This window comes from Psittacula echo (assembly GCF_963264785.1).
Source record: "Psittacula echo genome assembly, chromosome: 1".
In the NCBI taxonomy this organism is placed as follows: Eukaryota; Metazoa; Chordata; class Aves; order Psittaciformes; family Psittacidae; genus Psittacula; species Psittacula echo.
This window is the reverse complement of record NC_137735.1, coordinates 59304346-59322930: the sequence shown is the minus strand read 5'-3', so window position 1 is coordinate 59322930 and position 18585 is coordinate 59304346. Positions and strand designations below refer to the sequence as shown.

Here is an 18585-nt window from a genome sequence, read left to right as displayed (position 1 = left end):
AAGAACTAGCAAATACTATAATGTTGTGCTTTTTTTTCCAATTGTTTTACTCCACCAGAAAGGAAACTCAATAAGAAACAGTATGTCTAGAATGTTAATGATTTGCAATTAACATATTCGAACAGCAGGGAGTTGCCCAACTTTCTTAATATTATTTTGATTATTTACATATTAACTCTAAAATTAGTTCAGTTTGCAGATTTAAAATTGTGCAGAGCAAAGAAGAAAGGAAATTTGCCAAGTAATAGCTTTGGTCACAGCACTGTGTGCGAAAATATTGTTTTCATTCTATCTTCTCTCTTTACTGCTTTATTTTTAAATAGACAAAATGCAGGTTAGGAAAAAGGAAGGGGACAGTCTTTTTTAAAGACCATAATCAAGACTCTGCTAACTTAGGCTCATTCCCAGTTCAAGAAAACACAGGACACCTATGGCACTAGCACCCATTTTGGGTCTCAGTGGCTTGCTTTATCCTTCATCTATGGGGATACTATGTGGTTTTCCAGCAGGGACAGAAGCAACAGGGAATTCATCTGGGAAAAGCCCCTCTCAGGCAAAAAAGCACAGCACAGATTCTGACTTCTGCTAAAGACCCTCTGCAGCAACTGGAGAGATGCACATCCAGCTTCAGTGAGGCCAGCCTCTGCAAACTGCACTGCTGAGGGAAACACCCCATGTCACCCCTGGAGCAGCTAACCCTGTACGCAGAAAACCTCAGGACTAGCTCTGTGCTCAAAAGCAGCAGGGAAGAGAGAAGTCCAACAGGTTTACCTGGACTAGTGACATCTAGTCACTAAAAAGTTTTGCAAACACCAAGCAAGGACTGCCTAGCATTCACCGCTTTCTCTCCAACACCTTAACAGCAAAACCCTTTTACAAATATTATACAGGCAGCATCATAACCAAATCCCCTGGGGGCTAACGACATTTGCCAGGTCAATACAGTACAGTAAATCTGTACATTTATATGGCTCTGAGAAACAGGCTTTGCCAGACTTAGTTACTATGACTCCAAAGGACACAGGTAGCTTCCATCTTATCTGTACTGCCTGTCCACATTGAGACTACCCCTCCGCGTTAAATATACCAGACTCTGAATAAGCAGCATTTTGAAACTGAATCTACAAGGCTTGGGATGCTGAGCTTACAGCCTGTGTAATCAGCACAGATATCCAATTATCATTAAAATTAATAAGTAGGACAATGACCAAATCCCCTGACGGGTTTTGATTATCTTAGTCTGGGTATTTATCAGAATTACTCTGACACACTGAGTCACTGGGCTCCGGATGATAGGCACAAGTCGCTCCTTAACCCACTGTGGTTTCCTTCACACTGGAAGCTTGTGACATCCAACATCAGGAAAAGACAGGCACCACACAAGTAAGGAGATGGATATCTGAAACTGTGCAAAAAGGTTTGATTTAGTCTGAAATCTATTTCTAAGTGAACTATTCATTTTGTTCCTGTTCAGCAGCTGTATTCTGCCTCACTGTAATTCTGCAGCAGAGCAACTGCAGCAACTACTTTTTGTGGGGAGGCATTGACCTGCAGTCACTCTGTCACCTAACACCATGTACCAATGACTGCAACTCATTTATTTTCTGATCATCTGACAAGATATCTTCAATGACTGACATAACTAGCACTTATTTTGTAAAACGTTATAATTTTTAAGCTGGATTTTCCCAGCATTAGAACTGAAATCATCAGGGCTTTGTTCAACTATTGTATTAACATTCAATGCCAACCTTATGAAGTTTAACCATGCCAAGTGCAAGTTCCTACATCTGGGTCGGAGCAATCCCAGGCACAGCTACAGGTTGGGCAGAGAAGAGATTCAGAGCAGCCCTGCAGAGAAGGACTTGGGGGTGTTGGTCCATGACAAAATGAACATGAGCCGGCTTCAGTGTGCGCTCGCAGCCCAGAAAGCCAACCGTACCCTGGGCTGCATCAAAAGGAGCGTGACCAGCAGGTCGAAGGAGGTGATCCTGCCCCTCTACTCCGCTCTCGTGAGAGCTCACTTGGAGTATTGTGTGCAGTTCTGGTGTCCTCAACATAAAAAGGACATGGAACTGTTGGAACAAGTCCAGAGGAGGGCCACGAGGATGATCAGGGGACTGGAGCACCACCCGTATGAAGACAGGCTAAGAAAGTTGGTGCTGTTCAGCCTGGAGAAGAGAAGGCTGCGTGGAGACCTCATAGCAGCCTTCCAGTATCTGAAGGGAGGCTATAGGGGTGATGGGGATGGACTATTCATTAGGGACTGTAGTGATAGGACAAGGAGTAACAGGTTAAAACTTAAACAGGGGAAGTTTAGATTGGATCTAAGGAAGAAGTTCTTTACTGAGAGGGTGGTGAGGCACTGGAATGGGTTGCCCAGGGAGGTTGTGAATGCTCCATCCCTGGCGGTGTTTAAGGCCAGGTTGGACAGAGCCTTGGGTGGCATGGTTTAGTGTGAGGTGTCCCTGTCCATGGCAAGGGGGTTGGAACTAGATGACCTTAAGGTCCTTTCCAACCCTAACTATTCTATGACTCTATGATTCTATATTTTTAAGGAAGTAGAATAAACTCCAGAATTCGCAGAGACATAAAAAGCATACATGCTGCCATTGAAGTTCGCAGCACAGGAACATTCAGTTATTCACTCTAGCATCAAAATAAAGCAAAGAGTAAACCAGAAGGAGATTGTGTAATGAAGTGACTTTATCTCACAGGATTATACTTACGACTTTTATTGTGCAGTCTGGAATGATTTGCAACAAAATAAAGTTTGCATTATTGTAATGATTTGTAATCACAACACTGGCTATGATTTATTGGTTTACTATACATTTACATTGCAATCAACCAAAACAGTTTGTGCATTCCCTACAATTCGCAACAGCACTTAAAATTATGTCTTGCAGGGAGGTCCAACAGCTGCCCAGTCAAAGAGTCTGGAGGTTTGAAACTACGGCAAAGCTCTGAAGTGTAAATCTCCCCAATTTTTGAAGGACGTGAAGCTAAAATAAAACAAAACTGCAAAACCCCCAAGGTTTCTGAGCAGAAAATCAAAGGCCACGTTTCTGCTGTCCTTTACTGTTGACTCAACCAGGAGCAAGCAATGCTGAGCAGACAGCATACAGAGCAGAAGTTATTTTGATAGCCCTCAACTTCAGGAATGATCCCCAAGCTCCAGCAGGAAACTAGGAGAATCACATCATCAGTGTGGTAACTAGAGTTTGCAGGCTGAATATGCAAAGACAACACCCCCTACACACAAACACACACAAAAAAAAATGAGGTCTCAATGAAAAAGGTCACAGAATCACAGAATGGTGTGGGTTGGAAAGGACCTTAAAGATTGTCTAAGTTCTAACCCCCTGCCATGGGCAGGGACACCTTCCACTAGGCCTGGTTGCCCAAAACCCTGTCCAACCTGGCTTTGCACACTGCCAGGGATTGGGCATTCACAACTGTCCTGGGTTCAGCAGCAGCAGTCAGTTTTTCTTCTTCTTAGTAGCTGGTCCAGCGCTGTGGTTTTGACTTTCGGCCTGAGAAAATATTGATAAAGCCGATGTTTTCAGTTGCTGATCAGAATGTTTATCCTGACCAAGGACTTTGTGAGTCTCATGCTCTGCCAGGGAGGAGGAGAAGCCGGGAGGAAGCAGGGACAGGACACCTGACCCAAACTAGCCAAAGAGGTATTCCATACCACAGCACGTCATGCCCAGGATGTAGAACTGAGAGTCCCCGGAAGGGCTGGATCATGGCAGGGTGGGGGTGAGGTACCGGTCGGTGAGCGGTTGTATTCTCTTGCTTGTTATTTCCTTTATCATTATTACTATTAGTGGTAGCAGTAGTGATTTGTGTTATACCTTAGTTATTAAACTGTTCTTATCTCAACCCGTGGGAGTTGCATTCTTTTGATTCTCCTCCCCGTCCCTCCAGAAGCGGAGGGAAGAAAAGTGGGGGGGGGGAAGTGGACTTCGTGGTTCTGATTTACGGCCTGGGCTTAAACCACAACAGTTCTTTTTGGCGCCCAACGTGGGGATCGAAGGGTTGAGATAACGACAGATCTGACCAAGGCACAATGCTGATTTATTGGCTCTCAAAGTTGTTTCTCTTGATGCCACAGTTTCAGTATGCTGCAGCTTACTTAGGGCCGGTATTTGCTGTGTTAGTGTTTATCAAGTGTGGGCCTTGGGCTAAGGTTCTTGTTTCATTGTACTTTATGGTAATGGCTTGTAATGCGGGCGGGCTCCGGCAGCAGGGCGGGATGGACGTGGCCGTGGACTTGTACCTGGCCGTCCCGCTGCTCTTCCCCGTCCTGGCCCTCGTCCTCGCCTCCGTCTTTGTGAGGCTGCGGGGAGCTGAGGGGGAGCGGCCCCGGGAGCCGGCGGCGGCCGAAGCGGCCCGGGAGAGCGGCCCCGGGGACCAAGCGGCGGCGGGAGCGGGGCCGGAGGCCGGGAAGGAGGCGGCTGCCGAGCAGCGGGAGGAGGCGGCGGAGGAGCCGAGCCCCGCGGCCGAGCCCAGCCCCGCGGCGGCCGAGAGCATCCCCCAGCACCTGCCCACCAAGCCCCGGGAGCCTGAGCCACAGAAGGATGCAGGAGACCCCGCAGCACTTTTCAGCAAGGCAGAGGAGGAAGATCTGGACTCGGAAAAAGTAGAGCTGGTGGTGAGAGAGCCTTCAAGCACAACAGCTACACCAGCCCCAGTGACAAGTACAGCAGCAGCATTTGAGAGTTTTGAAGGTTTTGAATGGCCTTTGGGTACCCTTGGGACCTGCCTGCTGATTGTGATGGGGATCAGCATGTTGGCACACACACAGAGTGAGTTCTACCCACGACCATTTTGTCTGATCCCAAGAGTTAAGCAGAGTCAGGTTTGGGTCGTGTCTGGGTTTAGACAATACAGGGGGACCGAGAGGTTTTCCCCAAGGCTGGACAGTCATGAGTGTCACGGTGTGTGGGACAGTATGGGCGAGTATCTAATCCACTGGGCCCCTCCAGTGCTTTGGAAGCGTCGGAGATGGAAGGCAGCTCTGTGGAGTCCCCGAGAACAAGTTGCAGAAACTGCTGAAGGGGAGGGTGAATTATTTTGAGCCTGATGGGCCCATGACACTTCAGGCCATCAGGGCGGAGATGCAACATAGAGGTGGACTCATGATCGAGGGGTGGACTTTGCAATGGGCCTCTCCTGCTCTGAAAGACTGTTACAAGTGATGGTATATTGAAAATGTGGGATCTGAGCATGACGTGAATGGTATGGAATAAGGGGTGGATACTGTCCTGGGTTCAGCAGCAGCAGTCAGTTTTTCTTCTTCTTAGTAGCTGGTGCAGCGCTGTGGTTTTGACTTTCGGCCTGGGAAAATATTGATAAAGCCGATGTTTTCAGTTGCTGGTCAGAATGTTTACCCTGACCAAGGACTTTGTGAGTCTCATGCTCTGCCAGGGAGGAGGAGAAGCCGGGAGGAAGCAGGGACAGGACACCTGACCCAAACTAGCCAAAGAGGTATTCCATACCACAGCACGTCATGCCCAGGATGTAGAACTGAGAGTCCCCGGAAGGGCTGGATCATGGCAGGGTGGGGGTGAGGTACCGGTCGGTGAGCGGTTGTATTCTCTTGCTTGTTATTTCCTTTATCATTATTACTGTTAGTGGTAGCAGTAGTGATTTGTGTTATACCTTAGTTATTAAACTGTTCTTATCTCAGCCCGTGGGAGTTGCATTCTTTTGATTCTCCTCCCCGTCCCTCCAGAAGCGGAGGGAAGAAAAGGGTGGGGGGGAAGTGGACTTCGTGGTTCTGATTTACGGCCTGGGCTTAAACCACGACAACAACTTCCTTGGGCAACCAGCTGCCAGCAGAGGCAGAAGGTGCTAGTCTTTCTAAACAACTGGAAGAAAACAGCAAGTCTAAGTCCTGCTTTTCAGAAACAGACAGTTTCCCCACTCCACTTGGCATCTGCTCAGTACAGCTGGGTCTTGGGGATATCATCGAATAGTTAGGGTTGGAAAGGACCTTAAGATCATCCAGTTCCAACCCCCCTGCCATGGGCAGGGACACCCCACATTAAACCATGCCACCCAAGGCCTCATCCAACCTGGCCTTGAACACCACCAAGGATGGAGCATTCACAACCGCCCTGGGCAACCCATTCCAGTGCCTCACCACCCTCTCAGTAAAGAATTTCTTCCTTATATCCAATCTAAACTTCCCCTGTTTAAGTTTGAACCCGTTACCCCTTGTCCTGTCACTACAGTCCCTGATGAATAGTCCCTCCCCAGCATCCTTGTAGGCCCCCTTCAGATACTGGAAGGCTGCTAGGAGGTCTCCACGCAGCCTTCTCTTCTCCAGGCTGAACAGCCCCAACTTTCTCAGCCTGTCTTCATACAGGAGGTGCTCCAGCCCCCTATCATCCTCATGGCCCTCCTCTGGACTGCTCTCTATGAGCAGCACATCTGCATTACAGAGAAACTCAAACATCTAAAATAGCCATTAATTCTGAAAGATCATTTTCAATAAGTAGATATTTAAATTACAAAGTCCTGTCAGCACCTCTCTCACCAGGCCCTCACTCACTGGTTCTTGGTCTAGCTTACAGCCAAAGGCAAAGCAAATGAAGGGCTGACTCGAACAAGAATAACACCAAGCCTGCATCTCTTCCTCACAACCGGAACAGAACTGCAAATGGATTAACTGTGTACACCAACATCTCAAATCACATTAAGAAATACTCTGTGTTATCTTCTCCTGCCAACTGCATCTTCTGTACAGCATTATGAACTGTCAATATTACAGGAAGAATCATTGTTGTTACAGGAAGACCTTACTAGGCTAGGGCCAGGTCACTTACCCTAAAATAGTTTTGTTCAAGTCAAATGAGAATTTTTGCAGCATAAAGGCTCAGTCCTTCCCCCACTTCAGAGCCAAAAGTTCTCATCTTTGATATGCTAGAAAGCATCTCAAGGAGGACAGTTTTCCACAGAAAGCACACATCTCTACAAGATTCTGGTTTATCTTATTCCAGCACAGTAACAGATCTAGAGGACATTATTTTCTGTGTTTCAATATATAGTTCATACACATGGAAATTGGTAAGATCATAGGATCATGGAATAATTTGGGTTGGAATGGACCTTCAAAGGTCATCCAGTCCAACTCCCCTGCAATGAGCAAGGACATCTTCAACTAGATCAGGCCGCTCAGGACTACATCAAGCCTGTTCTTGAACGTCTCCAGGGATGGGGCATCTACCACCTCTCTGGGCAACCTGTGACAGAGTTTCACCTTCCTCATTGTAAAGAATTTTTTCCTCATATCTCGCCTGAATCTCCCCTCTTTTACTTTAAAACCATCACTCTTCATCCTATCACAACAGGCTCTGCTAAAAAGTCTCTCCTCATTTTTCTTATAGGCCCCTTTTAAGAACTGAAAGGCCACAGTAAAGTCTCCCTGGAAGGGGTCTCCCTCCTTTCTTTTTTCTCCAGACTGAACAACCCCAGCTCTCTCAGCCTTTCCTCATGGGAGAGGTGTTTCAGCCCTCTGATCATTTTTGTGGCCCTCCTCTAGACCTTCTCCAACAGGTCCGTGTCTCTCCTGTACTGAGGACACCACAGCTGGACACAGGATTGCAGGTGGGGTGTCACCAGAGCAGAGGGGTAGAATCGGTTCCCTTGACCTGCTGGCCACAATTTTTGGATGCAGCCCAAGATACAATTTGCCTTCTGGGCTGTGAGTGCACATTGCTGGCTCGTGTTCAATCTTTCATCTACCAGTACCCCCAAGTCCTTCTCCTCAGAGGTGCTCTCAATCCCTTCATCCCCCAGCCTGTATTGATACCAGGGGTTGCCTCAACCCAGGTGTTCAGGACTTTGACTTGTTGAACCTCATGAGGTTTGCATAGGCCCATTTCTCAAGCTTATCCATGTCTCTTTGGCTGGCATCCCATCCTTCGGGTGTATCAACCACACCGTCATCTTGACGGCGGCACACTCAGTCCCACTGTCTATGTTGTTGATGAAGATATGAAAAAGTACTGGTCCCAGTACAGACCCCTGAGGGACACCACTTGTCACTGGTGTCCATCCAGATGTACAGCCACTGATTACTACCCTCTGGATGTGACCATCCAAGCCAAGTCTTCACCTACTGAACAGTCCACCCATCAAGTCCATATCTATCCAATGCAGAGAGAAGGATGTTGTGGAGGATCATGTCAAAGGCTTTACAGAAGTCCAGATAGACAACATCAAGCCCTTGCTTTGTTCACTGATTCAGTTACCCAATCATAGAAGGCCACTAGGTTGCTCAGGCAGGACTTGCCCTTGGTGAAGCCATGCTGGCTGTCTCAAAATAACTCCCTGCATTCCATGTGCCTTAAAATACAGCCCCTAGAAGAATCTGTTCCATGATCTTCCCAGGCACAGAGGTGAGGCTGACACGTTGGTAGTTCACATGGTCCTCCTTTCTACCCTTTTTAAAAAAGGGTGGGATATTTCCCTTTTTCCAGTCATCAGGGACTTCACCTGACTGCCATGACTTCTCAAATATCATGGAGAGTGGCTTGGCAACTACATCAGCCAGTTCCCTCAGGACTCTGGGATGGATCTCATCAGGTCTCATAGATTTGTGTATGTTCAGGTTCCTCAAATAGTCACAAACCTGATCTTCACTTACAGTGGAAGGGACTTTGCTCCCAAAGTTCCCACTTTGAAGTTCATCCACTTGAGAGGTGTGGGTAGAGAGCCTGCCAGTGAAGACTGACACAAAGCTGTCGAGTACCTTAGCCTTCTCCTCGCCCATCATTACCAGTTTGCCAGCCTTGCTTATCAGCGGGCACACTTTCTCTGACCTTCCTCTTCTGGTTGACATACCTGTATAAGCCCTTCTTGTTATTCTTTGCGACCCTTGCCAAGTTCAGCTCCAGCTGCACCTTGGCCTTCCTCACTCCACCACTGCACAACTGGGCAATGTTAATGCACAGCCTTAAAGGGAAAACAGGTTTTAAGGTATGGATAACTTTTCTAACAATTCAAACACATGTGCTTAAAAATACAATAATTTGATTTTTTACTACTCTTCAGTTTGTTAAATCAGGAATTTAATGTAATCAGAACAATAGCCTGGCACTTGCTGGAGTAATGAACACAAAAGAGAAATAAGTAAGAATATACAAGTTAAATGCTTATCAGAGCATTTTGGCAAGAAACAGGTATCTCATAATACTTTGGACTTCTTGGACAGCAGCAATAGAAGGCAAATCAAGGGCTATGTTGCAGGTGTTTCAGCATAGCCTGACAGCTGCAGCTTTTAGAAAGCCATCAGCAATCTCTACTCCTTGCTATCACCACCCTTCTCCTGAAAGCTGCCCCAGAGGTTCCCAGCTCAGCAGGCAATTCCTTTTCCTTCTCCACCAACATGCTGATGCACAGCTCCCACTCTTCTTGGGCTGGAGCACACGTGCTTCCTACCAACACTCAGGGCCTCATCCTGCCCTCTCCTGCAGCTACCTGGCAACATCCATGGATTATTCCACACTAAGGTCATACAGGGGTAAGGTGAGGATCAAACTAACATACAGACGTCATTCACTTCTAACTCTAAATCACTACCACATCACTGATGCGTTTTCAGTAAACCCTCCTGAATGATCAGCAATTTCCCATTACACATGGAAGAAATAACTGCTCTCTCCCCTAAATACTGACAGGTTCCCACAGGACAACAGGATTTTTTTTATTTTTTTTCCATGAAGGGTTTCATGGGTTTGGTTTTTCTCTCCCCAAACCCTCTGATCAGGCTGGGGAAGCAGCAGCCAAATCAAGTTCTGCAATTCTTTCATACTTACTGTTCATCCCGTGGGGTACAGACAATCTATCACAGCGTCTCGGCAGCATGCAGTGTCACAGTGATAAGGCAGAGATGACTGATAGTTGGGTGTCACCCATCTTCCCTTCAACAGCACATCATCATTCATGTTGGAAAGAACCTAAAACCTGGTGAGAGGAGCTGCCACTTTTCTTTGGAGAGAGTTAACACACAACCTCTGAAAGGATGTATTTGGATCCATGTGTACTCCTGGTACTTACTTTCCATGCTGCTTTGCCACAGTATTTTCAATATTAAAAGTGACCAATCTTATGATTACTACCTCCTTTAGTCAAACCACACTGAATCATACAGTTCTACATGTTTTTTCTCCAAAAAAGAAAGACATCTTAAGGTAAACTAAGACTATAAAACAAAAATATTTTGAGGCAAAAAGAGCTTTCAACTGAAATAGTGGCATTTTCTTTCAACAGCTAAAAACTCGGTCCAACTCTCCTCTTTCATGTGTGCACATAGCCTTCACCCACTGAAAACCACCCCATTTTACAAACGGGCACAGAGAACATAATGCCACCATTTTCAAGCTTCAAAATTTCTGAACCATTCTAATAGCTTGAAAAATAGCTGAAAGCTTTTCTAACAGTAATAGAAGTTTGGTTGTTGAACTATTTCTTAAATAGTCACTTAACAGGATTTTGCAGTAAAACAGCAGTCAATCAAAAAGCTCTTCTTGCTGGTTTTAAGCTAGATGATGAGTTTTCAAAACAGCCCTTTAATTTTTATTGTCTGGATTCATTGTGCAATACACAAGGCAACCACTGGTCCTGAAGACAAAATAGCAGCTTCTATCTTAACACTATTTTCAGGAATTTTACATTTTAACTGTTCTCCTCCTAAGCAAACATACCATGTGTTTCCCTTTCCAAAGTTAGCATTCATTTTATATGGGTTTTGAGCTGGCTTCCCAAATGAGTAACATGGAAAGAAAACCAAACAGGACTGCACTCTTGAATTAAGTTATGCCAAAAAAAATTATTAACCTGAATAAAAATATATGCTGTCAAATGGGGCAAGAGCAAGGCCAATGCATTTTAAGTCTTATAAAAGGATTATGTAATTAAGTGCTAAGTAACCCACTGACACATATTTAGCATATGAAATAGTAATACACTACAAAAATTCATCAACATAAGCTATAAAATCCTAATGCATGTTTTATGAGCCCCAATTTTTTGTATACGCATTCTATAATGGTAATATTTTATTCTGTGGAGTTTCAGATTCTCCGTGACGGCACTACATTTATACATTTTAATTGTACAGTTACTAACTGTTGGATACAAATACTTCTGAAACTGGCACAAAAGTAACAGAGAAAACAATGGATTTAGAAGATAAAGCTCTTCAAAGCTCTTTTATCCCCAAACATAATTCCTAGGCACTAAAGAAAAAAAAAAAAAAGACTTTTTTTAGCATGAAAGGAGATTACTGTTTGCCCAATGAGCCTGTGTGGAGGAACCTAATGATGACAACTGTATTTACAAAGTGATATAGCAAAGGATCAGCCTTCATTTTTTTTCTGTGGTGTATTTTCAAGACCAGGATAGTAATATATTATTCCTGTAATACACTTCTAGCCAAGATAAAGATTTGCTTTATTCTTAATCTTACTAGTATTAATTTATTTTACAGTACCTTAGAGTACTCTAGGCATTTTAGGTCTCCTTTAATAAGACCTATGCCTCACCGGGCACTGCTACCAAAGAAAAGCTTGATTCATGACAACAGGATACAAATCAAAGGGCAGGTAGCTGAGAGCCCAGGACAACAAATTTAAGAGCATTCTCAAATGGAGTGAAAAGATTTAACTTCAGATAGGAGAAAGAACATGAATAAAATAGTGAGGCTATTCAATGAGAACTGTTTTCCAGCAGGAGGTTCTCTGGTTTAAAAGCAGCTACATACCATGGCTGGAAAAGATGAAAACATCACTTGGTTTATTCCTCCACAAGAGATGAACTCTGTCCAGAGTAACAGAGATGAATGTCTGACATTCTGTCAGAGTCCTCCTGTGAAAGAAACACCACATCTGCCCCAGAGATGCACCAGTATAAGGTCCTTTCCATCAAATTTAACCTGAACCATGTTAGCTGAAACCAATCCTGTTTTTCTTGTCCTACCCATTACAAAGCTGGGCAAGAAGTCATTCCTGTCTTCTCTGCATCCTTCAAAGTGGGTGGTTGTGCGCCAGTCCAATACTCTACGCTTCACCCAACTCCATCAGCCTTTCCATACAAGATGTATCTTCCCATTGCAGAACTGAAATATTTAGATTTAGATTGATACACTCAAGCTCTGTGAAACAAATGCAGCTCTACAAGCATTGGCAAGGCCTTCAACTCAACCAAGGAAATCCATCAATTCAAACAGTAGTCAGCTGGCCTAATTCAGTTCTCTTGGCAGTGCCCTTACTCCCATAAACTCCAGCATCTTCAGCCTCACTCAAGGGCTTTCAGACTTTGAAACATGAACTCCGCACTGCTTTAAAATGCAGTTTAGTTCAATTACCACAAGAGTCCTGCGTAACTACATTATTAGCCTTTGGTGTCTTTTCAGACCCAAAGCTCAACCTCTTTTGTTATAATTATGCTGCACAATGCAAGCATGCATGAATCACTCTGGCTCACTAAAACAGGCAGCATAACCAAAAGAAAACACAAAATCATGGCCCCAAAGGATATAAGCATAAGTGACCATAAGTAGCTAGTAGGTTATGTTTTGGATTTGTGCTGAAAACAGTGTTGTCAAGACCTTTTCTGCCTCTCTCCCCATCCCAGCAGTGAGTAGGCTGGGGGTGCACAAGAAGCTGGGAGGGGACACATGCAGGACAGCTGACCCCAACTAACCAAAGGGACATTTTATACCATGCAGCACCAGGCTCAGCATATAAAGCTGGGGGAAGAAGAAGGAAGCAGGGGGATGTTCAGAGTAATGTTGTTTGTCTTCGTAAGTAATGCATGATGAGCCTTGCTTTGCTGAAGATGGCTGAACACCTGCCTGCCGATGGGAAGCGTGGAATGAATTCCTTGTTTTGCTTTGCTTGTACATTTGGATTTTGCTTTACCCATTAATCTGTTAACCCACAAATTTTCTCTTTTACCCTTCTGATTCTCTCCCCCATCCCACCAGGGGGGAGTGAGCAAGGGCCTGTGTGGGGCTTAAATGCCAGCTGGGCTGAAACCACAGCATATTCCCAGTTCCTCTTCTGCACTGGTCACAGTCAAGAAGCAGCTTTTGCAAGAGAAAAACAACCCAAACAAAAATTACAGGCTGCCAGAAGTACTGCCCCAAAAATGCCAATTAGAATCATAGCTACATGACATAGCTCAATGGTGCCAGGAATCCTCCTTCTCCTTTCACTACCCCATATCCCTCCCCCTTTATTTTATTTCTGTCCCTGAGGGCAAACACTGCCTCCAATCCAGGATTCTTGTGTAAAAATCTCTATCTGAACTAAGATTAACAGAGAGCAACATGAATGTATTCACACACCATGCTGAGTAATCTAAACCACTGTTATTTTTAACTTCAAAGAGGCACCCTCGGATACCTGTGCTCAAAAGAATGAGCCAGAAATGCTGTTTGGGGAGGGAAAAAAAATATCAAACCCACCAATGTCCTTCATAAATGAGAAGCAACTTGAAGACTCAAACTGCCTGAATTTATCCCGACTTTTGGTATTTGTCCTTATTAACCACCAAAAGCAGGGGCAATTGTCTTCTCTCTCGCCGTTCACACGCAAGCAGTCATCTAGCCCCATTTTCTGCAATGAATAAAGAATTGTAACGTCTCCACAGGACCAGGTTTCTTAGTACATGCTTATTTTCCTGTCTGAGCCTGAAAAGAAAATCCTAGCACATGGAGCTGTGCCATGAGCCACAGAACATGGCCAATTCCCCAGGGACCGCAGAGGCTTTCCTGTTCTGTGCTACAGGAAGAGCAGGAAAATCAATGGAAGTGGAGGAGATGGGAGAGGACGCCATTACACAAAAGCAAAGCAGGTGTGTAGTTTTCTAACTGGGACAGAAAGAGTTCTTCTAAGCTGTAAAGAAGTTTTAAAACATACCCCGAAAGGAAGAAGGGTCTGAAACAAGTAAATCAGTGCTATTACAGCCACTGGAACAAAAATCAGACGTAATCACTGAATAAATCAAGTCAGGTAAAAAAACATTTATTTTAATCAGTTTTGCAATTATCTGGATATTGTTAAAAGTGGTTATGTTTTTACATGGCCAGACCAAATACGACTGAACAGCACAGGCTGATAGGAGATTCTCCCCCTGCTATGGTTTTTCAGGGAGTCAAAATGCATCACTGAGTCTCCTGCCAAAACAAGGGAGGAAATGAGGTGATACAGCCTGCAAACACCCTGTATTTAAGCTTATGTGAGCTTCCGTATGATAAAAATATATGCTTAGCACAGGCAAGTGCAGGCAGTTTCTGTAGGTCAGAGCTGGTCAGCGTCACAGCCATATGTAATGCACACGTAAACCTCTGATGTGCCCAATTCAGATAATCCTAAGCAACACTCCAGGATCAGTCCAGAGGTAAAAGACCTTGCAGACCTCTGTATTTTAATGCATAGCTTTAATAAAAAAGACTGACTGGCTTTGTTGATGTGTTTGGAAGGCTTCCTACTACTCAAGAGGGACAAGACTTCTCTGATATAGCCTCTGGTAATTCTAATAACCTCCTCCAGGTTAAAATAAACTTCCATGAGCTGCAACACAAAGTCCAGATTGTCCCTTTGGCAGATAATAACAGGATCAATTCCCAACTTGAGCTGAAAAAGCGGCAGCTGACCACAAACCATTGGCAGAGAAAGTCCTTTTCTGAGCTCCATGGCCACGCAGAACTCACAAAGACTTTGCTCACACTCTAACAGCTATAACCGCAGGTTTAAGAGCTGACTGCTCAACTGCTGCAAGCTGATGAACCCACACAGCCAGAGAAGGCCTCCTGGGGCAGCCAGGAAGCCACACTATCACATTAATCTTTCAGAGCAAAGCAGCAGAAAGAAGAAAGCACCTTCTGCTGCACAAAAGCTGGTTCTTCACACCAGGAGACATTGTTTCAACCCCTGCCTGGCCACATCATTTCATTTCCACTGGTCACTCAATGCTCCATATAAAAGGAAGAGGGGGATTTTTCTCACCTTCAATGTGCATGGGGGAAATGAAGGACACTCAGGTTACAGGGATCATGGACACACCAAAACCTGCACGAAATAAGCACCCAGCTAGACAAAGCTCTGAAGGGGCAACCCTTGGCTAAACTGCTGGTCTCCCTTCCCCTAAAACCCATTACTCACAAGATGAGCTGCTGTATACTGTTTATCAGTAGATATAGGTCTGTTCTTGTGGGGACTAATGCAGATGCAGTGCTTTATCTGGAATTACAGACATGAAACAGGCCTACCTCTAAAACTCATCTGCCTGCAGACTAGAGGATCAGTCTTCTTCCCAAACACTGCTGCTTTCATTTCCCAAATTAGATCATACTTTCCCATTATGTTCAGCAAAAATGGGGTGGCTAAACAAGGGCGGCTGGACCTCCCTGGAGCATGGAATGTCTGAAAACTTTAATACACAAAAATTACCATGACACACCGCTATAATAAAAATTTAGACTATGACACCTACATAAGATGTGCCAAAAGCACTATTTTGGCTTGACTGGGCATCTTACCCCCATTGTTTTGGTGGGATTTGTGTTCGGTTGGATGTGGTTTTATTTGTTTGTCTTTTATAAATGTGGAAATCTGATTTGAAAACCTACCAGCTTGAACCTTTGTAATACACAGATAACTTCTCCCAGGCACTCCCATACAACTATGAAGACTAAATACTTGCTTTCTTTAACAGCAGCTGTGCTCCTGGTGCAATCTCCTACTTGCAGCAGATGTAGTCCTAAGAAAAACACTGTATCCTTAAGATTCATAATAAAAATCAAGTGGAGAAGCAGCAATACTAGAAGTGTCGAAGGGTACTTCAAAAGTTAATGTATCTTCAGCTGGAACCGTATCACCACTGAATTGCTATCATGCATGACTAGACTCTACAGAATACTGTTCATAACAGTAATAAAATACCATGCATCAAAAAGCTTTTTTCAGCACATAGTCTGTATCTACACACTATAGTGTTGCAAAGTGTGACTCATTACGACATTTCTGCTCCTTTCCTTGATGCAGACAGATACACAGACCTTCCAAGATTTTCCCTAAGAGGACATCTTGAAATAACAAATTTGCATGATAATACCTCAAAAAATAGCTGCGTATCTCTGATGTCAGTTAAAGATCCCTCCTTTTACAAATTCAAATCCTGAAGTGAGTTACTTTAAATCTTTCTACAAGGTAGATCTTTTTTAAAAACTAAGTAAACAGTGCATGAGTGCAGCACAGACTGCAGAGCAGGTAAGGCAGTTAGAGAAGTAGCTCTGGAAAGTACTTGCAAAATACTGCAACTATATTAGGCAAAAAAACAGACAATTGGACTGACCTCCTAAATTTTTATGATACCCCATGAAAAAAAGAAGATTAAGAGGAGACCTCTGGAAATTCAAAACCAACTGCTTGATTCACTTTTTACTTCTGGAAGTTAATTTAAGGAAGGAAAAAAAAAATCTCCCTATTGAGTAAGTAACCATTCATTTGGCATTCATGAGTGCACTTCCAAGTGCTGTTCGGAAACTGAGCTTGTAAATATAGAAAGGTATCTCTAAATAATTAAAAGATACAACTGAGGCGTTTGCATGGGATATTTTGCTTTACATTTACTCATCTACCTATACAGACTCAGCAGTCTTCTGAACTCATCAGGCCTAGTTATTTTAATAGTGATATTCCTGTCAGGACATTGGAATATACAGCAACTGTGCTTTATACCATAGGAAAAATACCAAGAGGTGTTCAAAAAGGAAAAATCTTCTATTAAGAAGTGGACATCAGGATCTTCATAGAAAGCCGTGGCACCAACACATGATGGTAGCACACCTAGTACTTGTTTTTCCGATGTCCACACATGCAAGAGGAGCAAGCTTAGTTCTAGGCTTTAAATTAATAGATTAAAAAAAAAATTGTTATAAGCTTTGACCACAACAGGATTAGATCTTGAACTAAGTTGAGGATAAACTCAGCTCCCCATGTAACTTTTACACCCCTGCCATGCAGCTTGCCTGAGTGAAGCTGCCATTTCTACCAAGCTGCCATTTCTACCACTTTTCATTCACACAGAACATATGGAAAGTCACTGTGTAATATATATATACATATATGCAGGGTTGGCTGCATTTCATATAAACACTGCCACCATTTTTATGACAATCCAACTGGAGCTCAGAACAATTGTGCAGCCCATTTCAGTTGGTGACTAAAGCTCTGGAATAACACATTCCTGAGAGCTGCTCTGTTAGAGGGCTCAGTCATGCAGTATCTCTGTGTTGGGATGATTTCTCACCTCAGATGGTGCTCATGGCTCCCAGGAACTGACAGGAATACTCAGAGCTGTGACTCAGTCAACCTTTCAAGACTGTACCAAAGCTCTGTTACAGTACAGCATTGAGGAACAGCATTGAGGATGCCCTAGCCAAGCCAAAGTCACAGCAACGACTGCTCACATGATGTAGTCAGGCCAGGCAGACACAATGGAGGGTATTAAAGCATCTAAACTCCAACATTATTTCAGGTATGAAATTAGAAGCCAGGTTCTTTCAGTTCTCAGTATAGGTAACGGTAAGGGACAGAGGCTCTTCAAGGTGTTTAAAACTCAGCTCGTGCTCCAGTTTTATCAGCTCTCAGAATTTTATCAGGGGCATGAGAAGTGTTTCTAAACTGCCCTGCTTATTTAAATCTAACAGCAATGTCCCAGGGCCTGTGTTTCAGAAGAAGATTTCCAGGAAATTGTGTTGTACATTTGCCCCAAAGGCTCAAAGAGAGCAGGAATTTATAGTTTGAAAAAATTTAAATAACCCTATGGATTTTCTTGGTGAGGGAAAGAGTGAGGGGGTTGACTTATGGGGGTTTTTTTAATACTTGTGGCTGGCTCCACTGCATAAATAAATCAATCCCCTAGCCACACAGCTCCATTTTTCCAGTCACAGCTTGTTGTTTTATTTTTCTCCCTCCATTGCTGACAAACCACTCCAGGGAGTTTTTAAACCCAGTAGTCTACTTTCCAAATGGAAAGGATTAGTATAATTTGCAAGAGAGAAAGCAAACAACAACAGAGACTTACCCCATTTTTTGGGTAGGCTATCCATCCTAGATCCCCCATTACCGTTCGTGAGTCCAGTAAATTCACTGAAAATAAGAGGGAAAAAAATGTTAAAGATGAGTGGATTACAGCATTCAATAAATATTTCCATGTTTAGGTGGCTAGAGTAAACAAGGTATTTAAAATTAACCAAGGAAGTTGGATTTTTGTAAAGCAGAATAACAATGCGACAACTCCTCTAACAATGAGGTCATACACTGAAAACAGTTCTATGAATGCATTACTTTATTCCATTGAGATCTGCCACTGAAACCAAGTTGCAAATGCACTAAACTCTTGTAAGATCCAGATCCCTCCCATTCCTAGGATCTAGTCTTCTGTGGGGAATAAATACACAATGCATACTGTGTGTTTATATGCATATGTAAGACATAAAGTACATAGCTGTACATACAAACACCTATGCAGGGTCATACATACATTTCTTCTAAGGTA

General features: G+C 43.9%; 1 protein-coding gene across 5 annotated transcripts in view; it reads right to left on the bottom strand.

The window, feature by feature from the left end:
• The window catches only part of EPHA5 (EPH receptor A5), a gene marked incomplete at both ends in the record, with an annotated part of 202842 nt that overhangs the window by 168960 nt on the left and 15297 nt on the right, over positions 1-18585 (bottom strand). For 4 of the 5 annotated variants that reach the window (XM_080621606.1, XM_080621609.1, XM_080621608.1 and 1 more), the window contains one exon: positions 18112-18165. In XM_080621606.1, the coding sequence (XP_080477732.1) occupies positions 18112-18150 (39 nt within the window). Of the gene's footprint in view, positions 1-18111; positions 18177-18585 lie in introns of those variants that run through there. The other variant, XM_080621607.1, reaches the window with a different exon arrangement.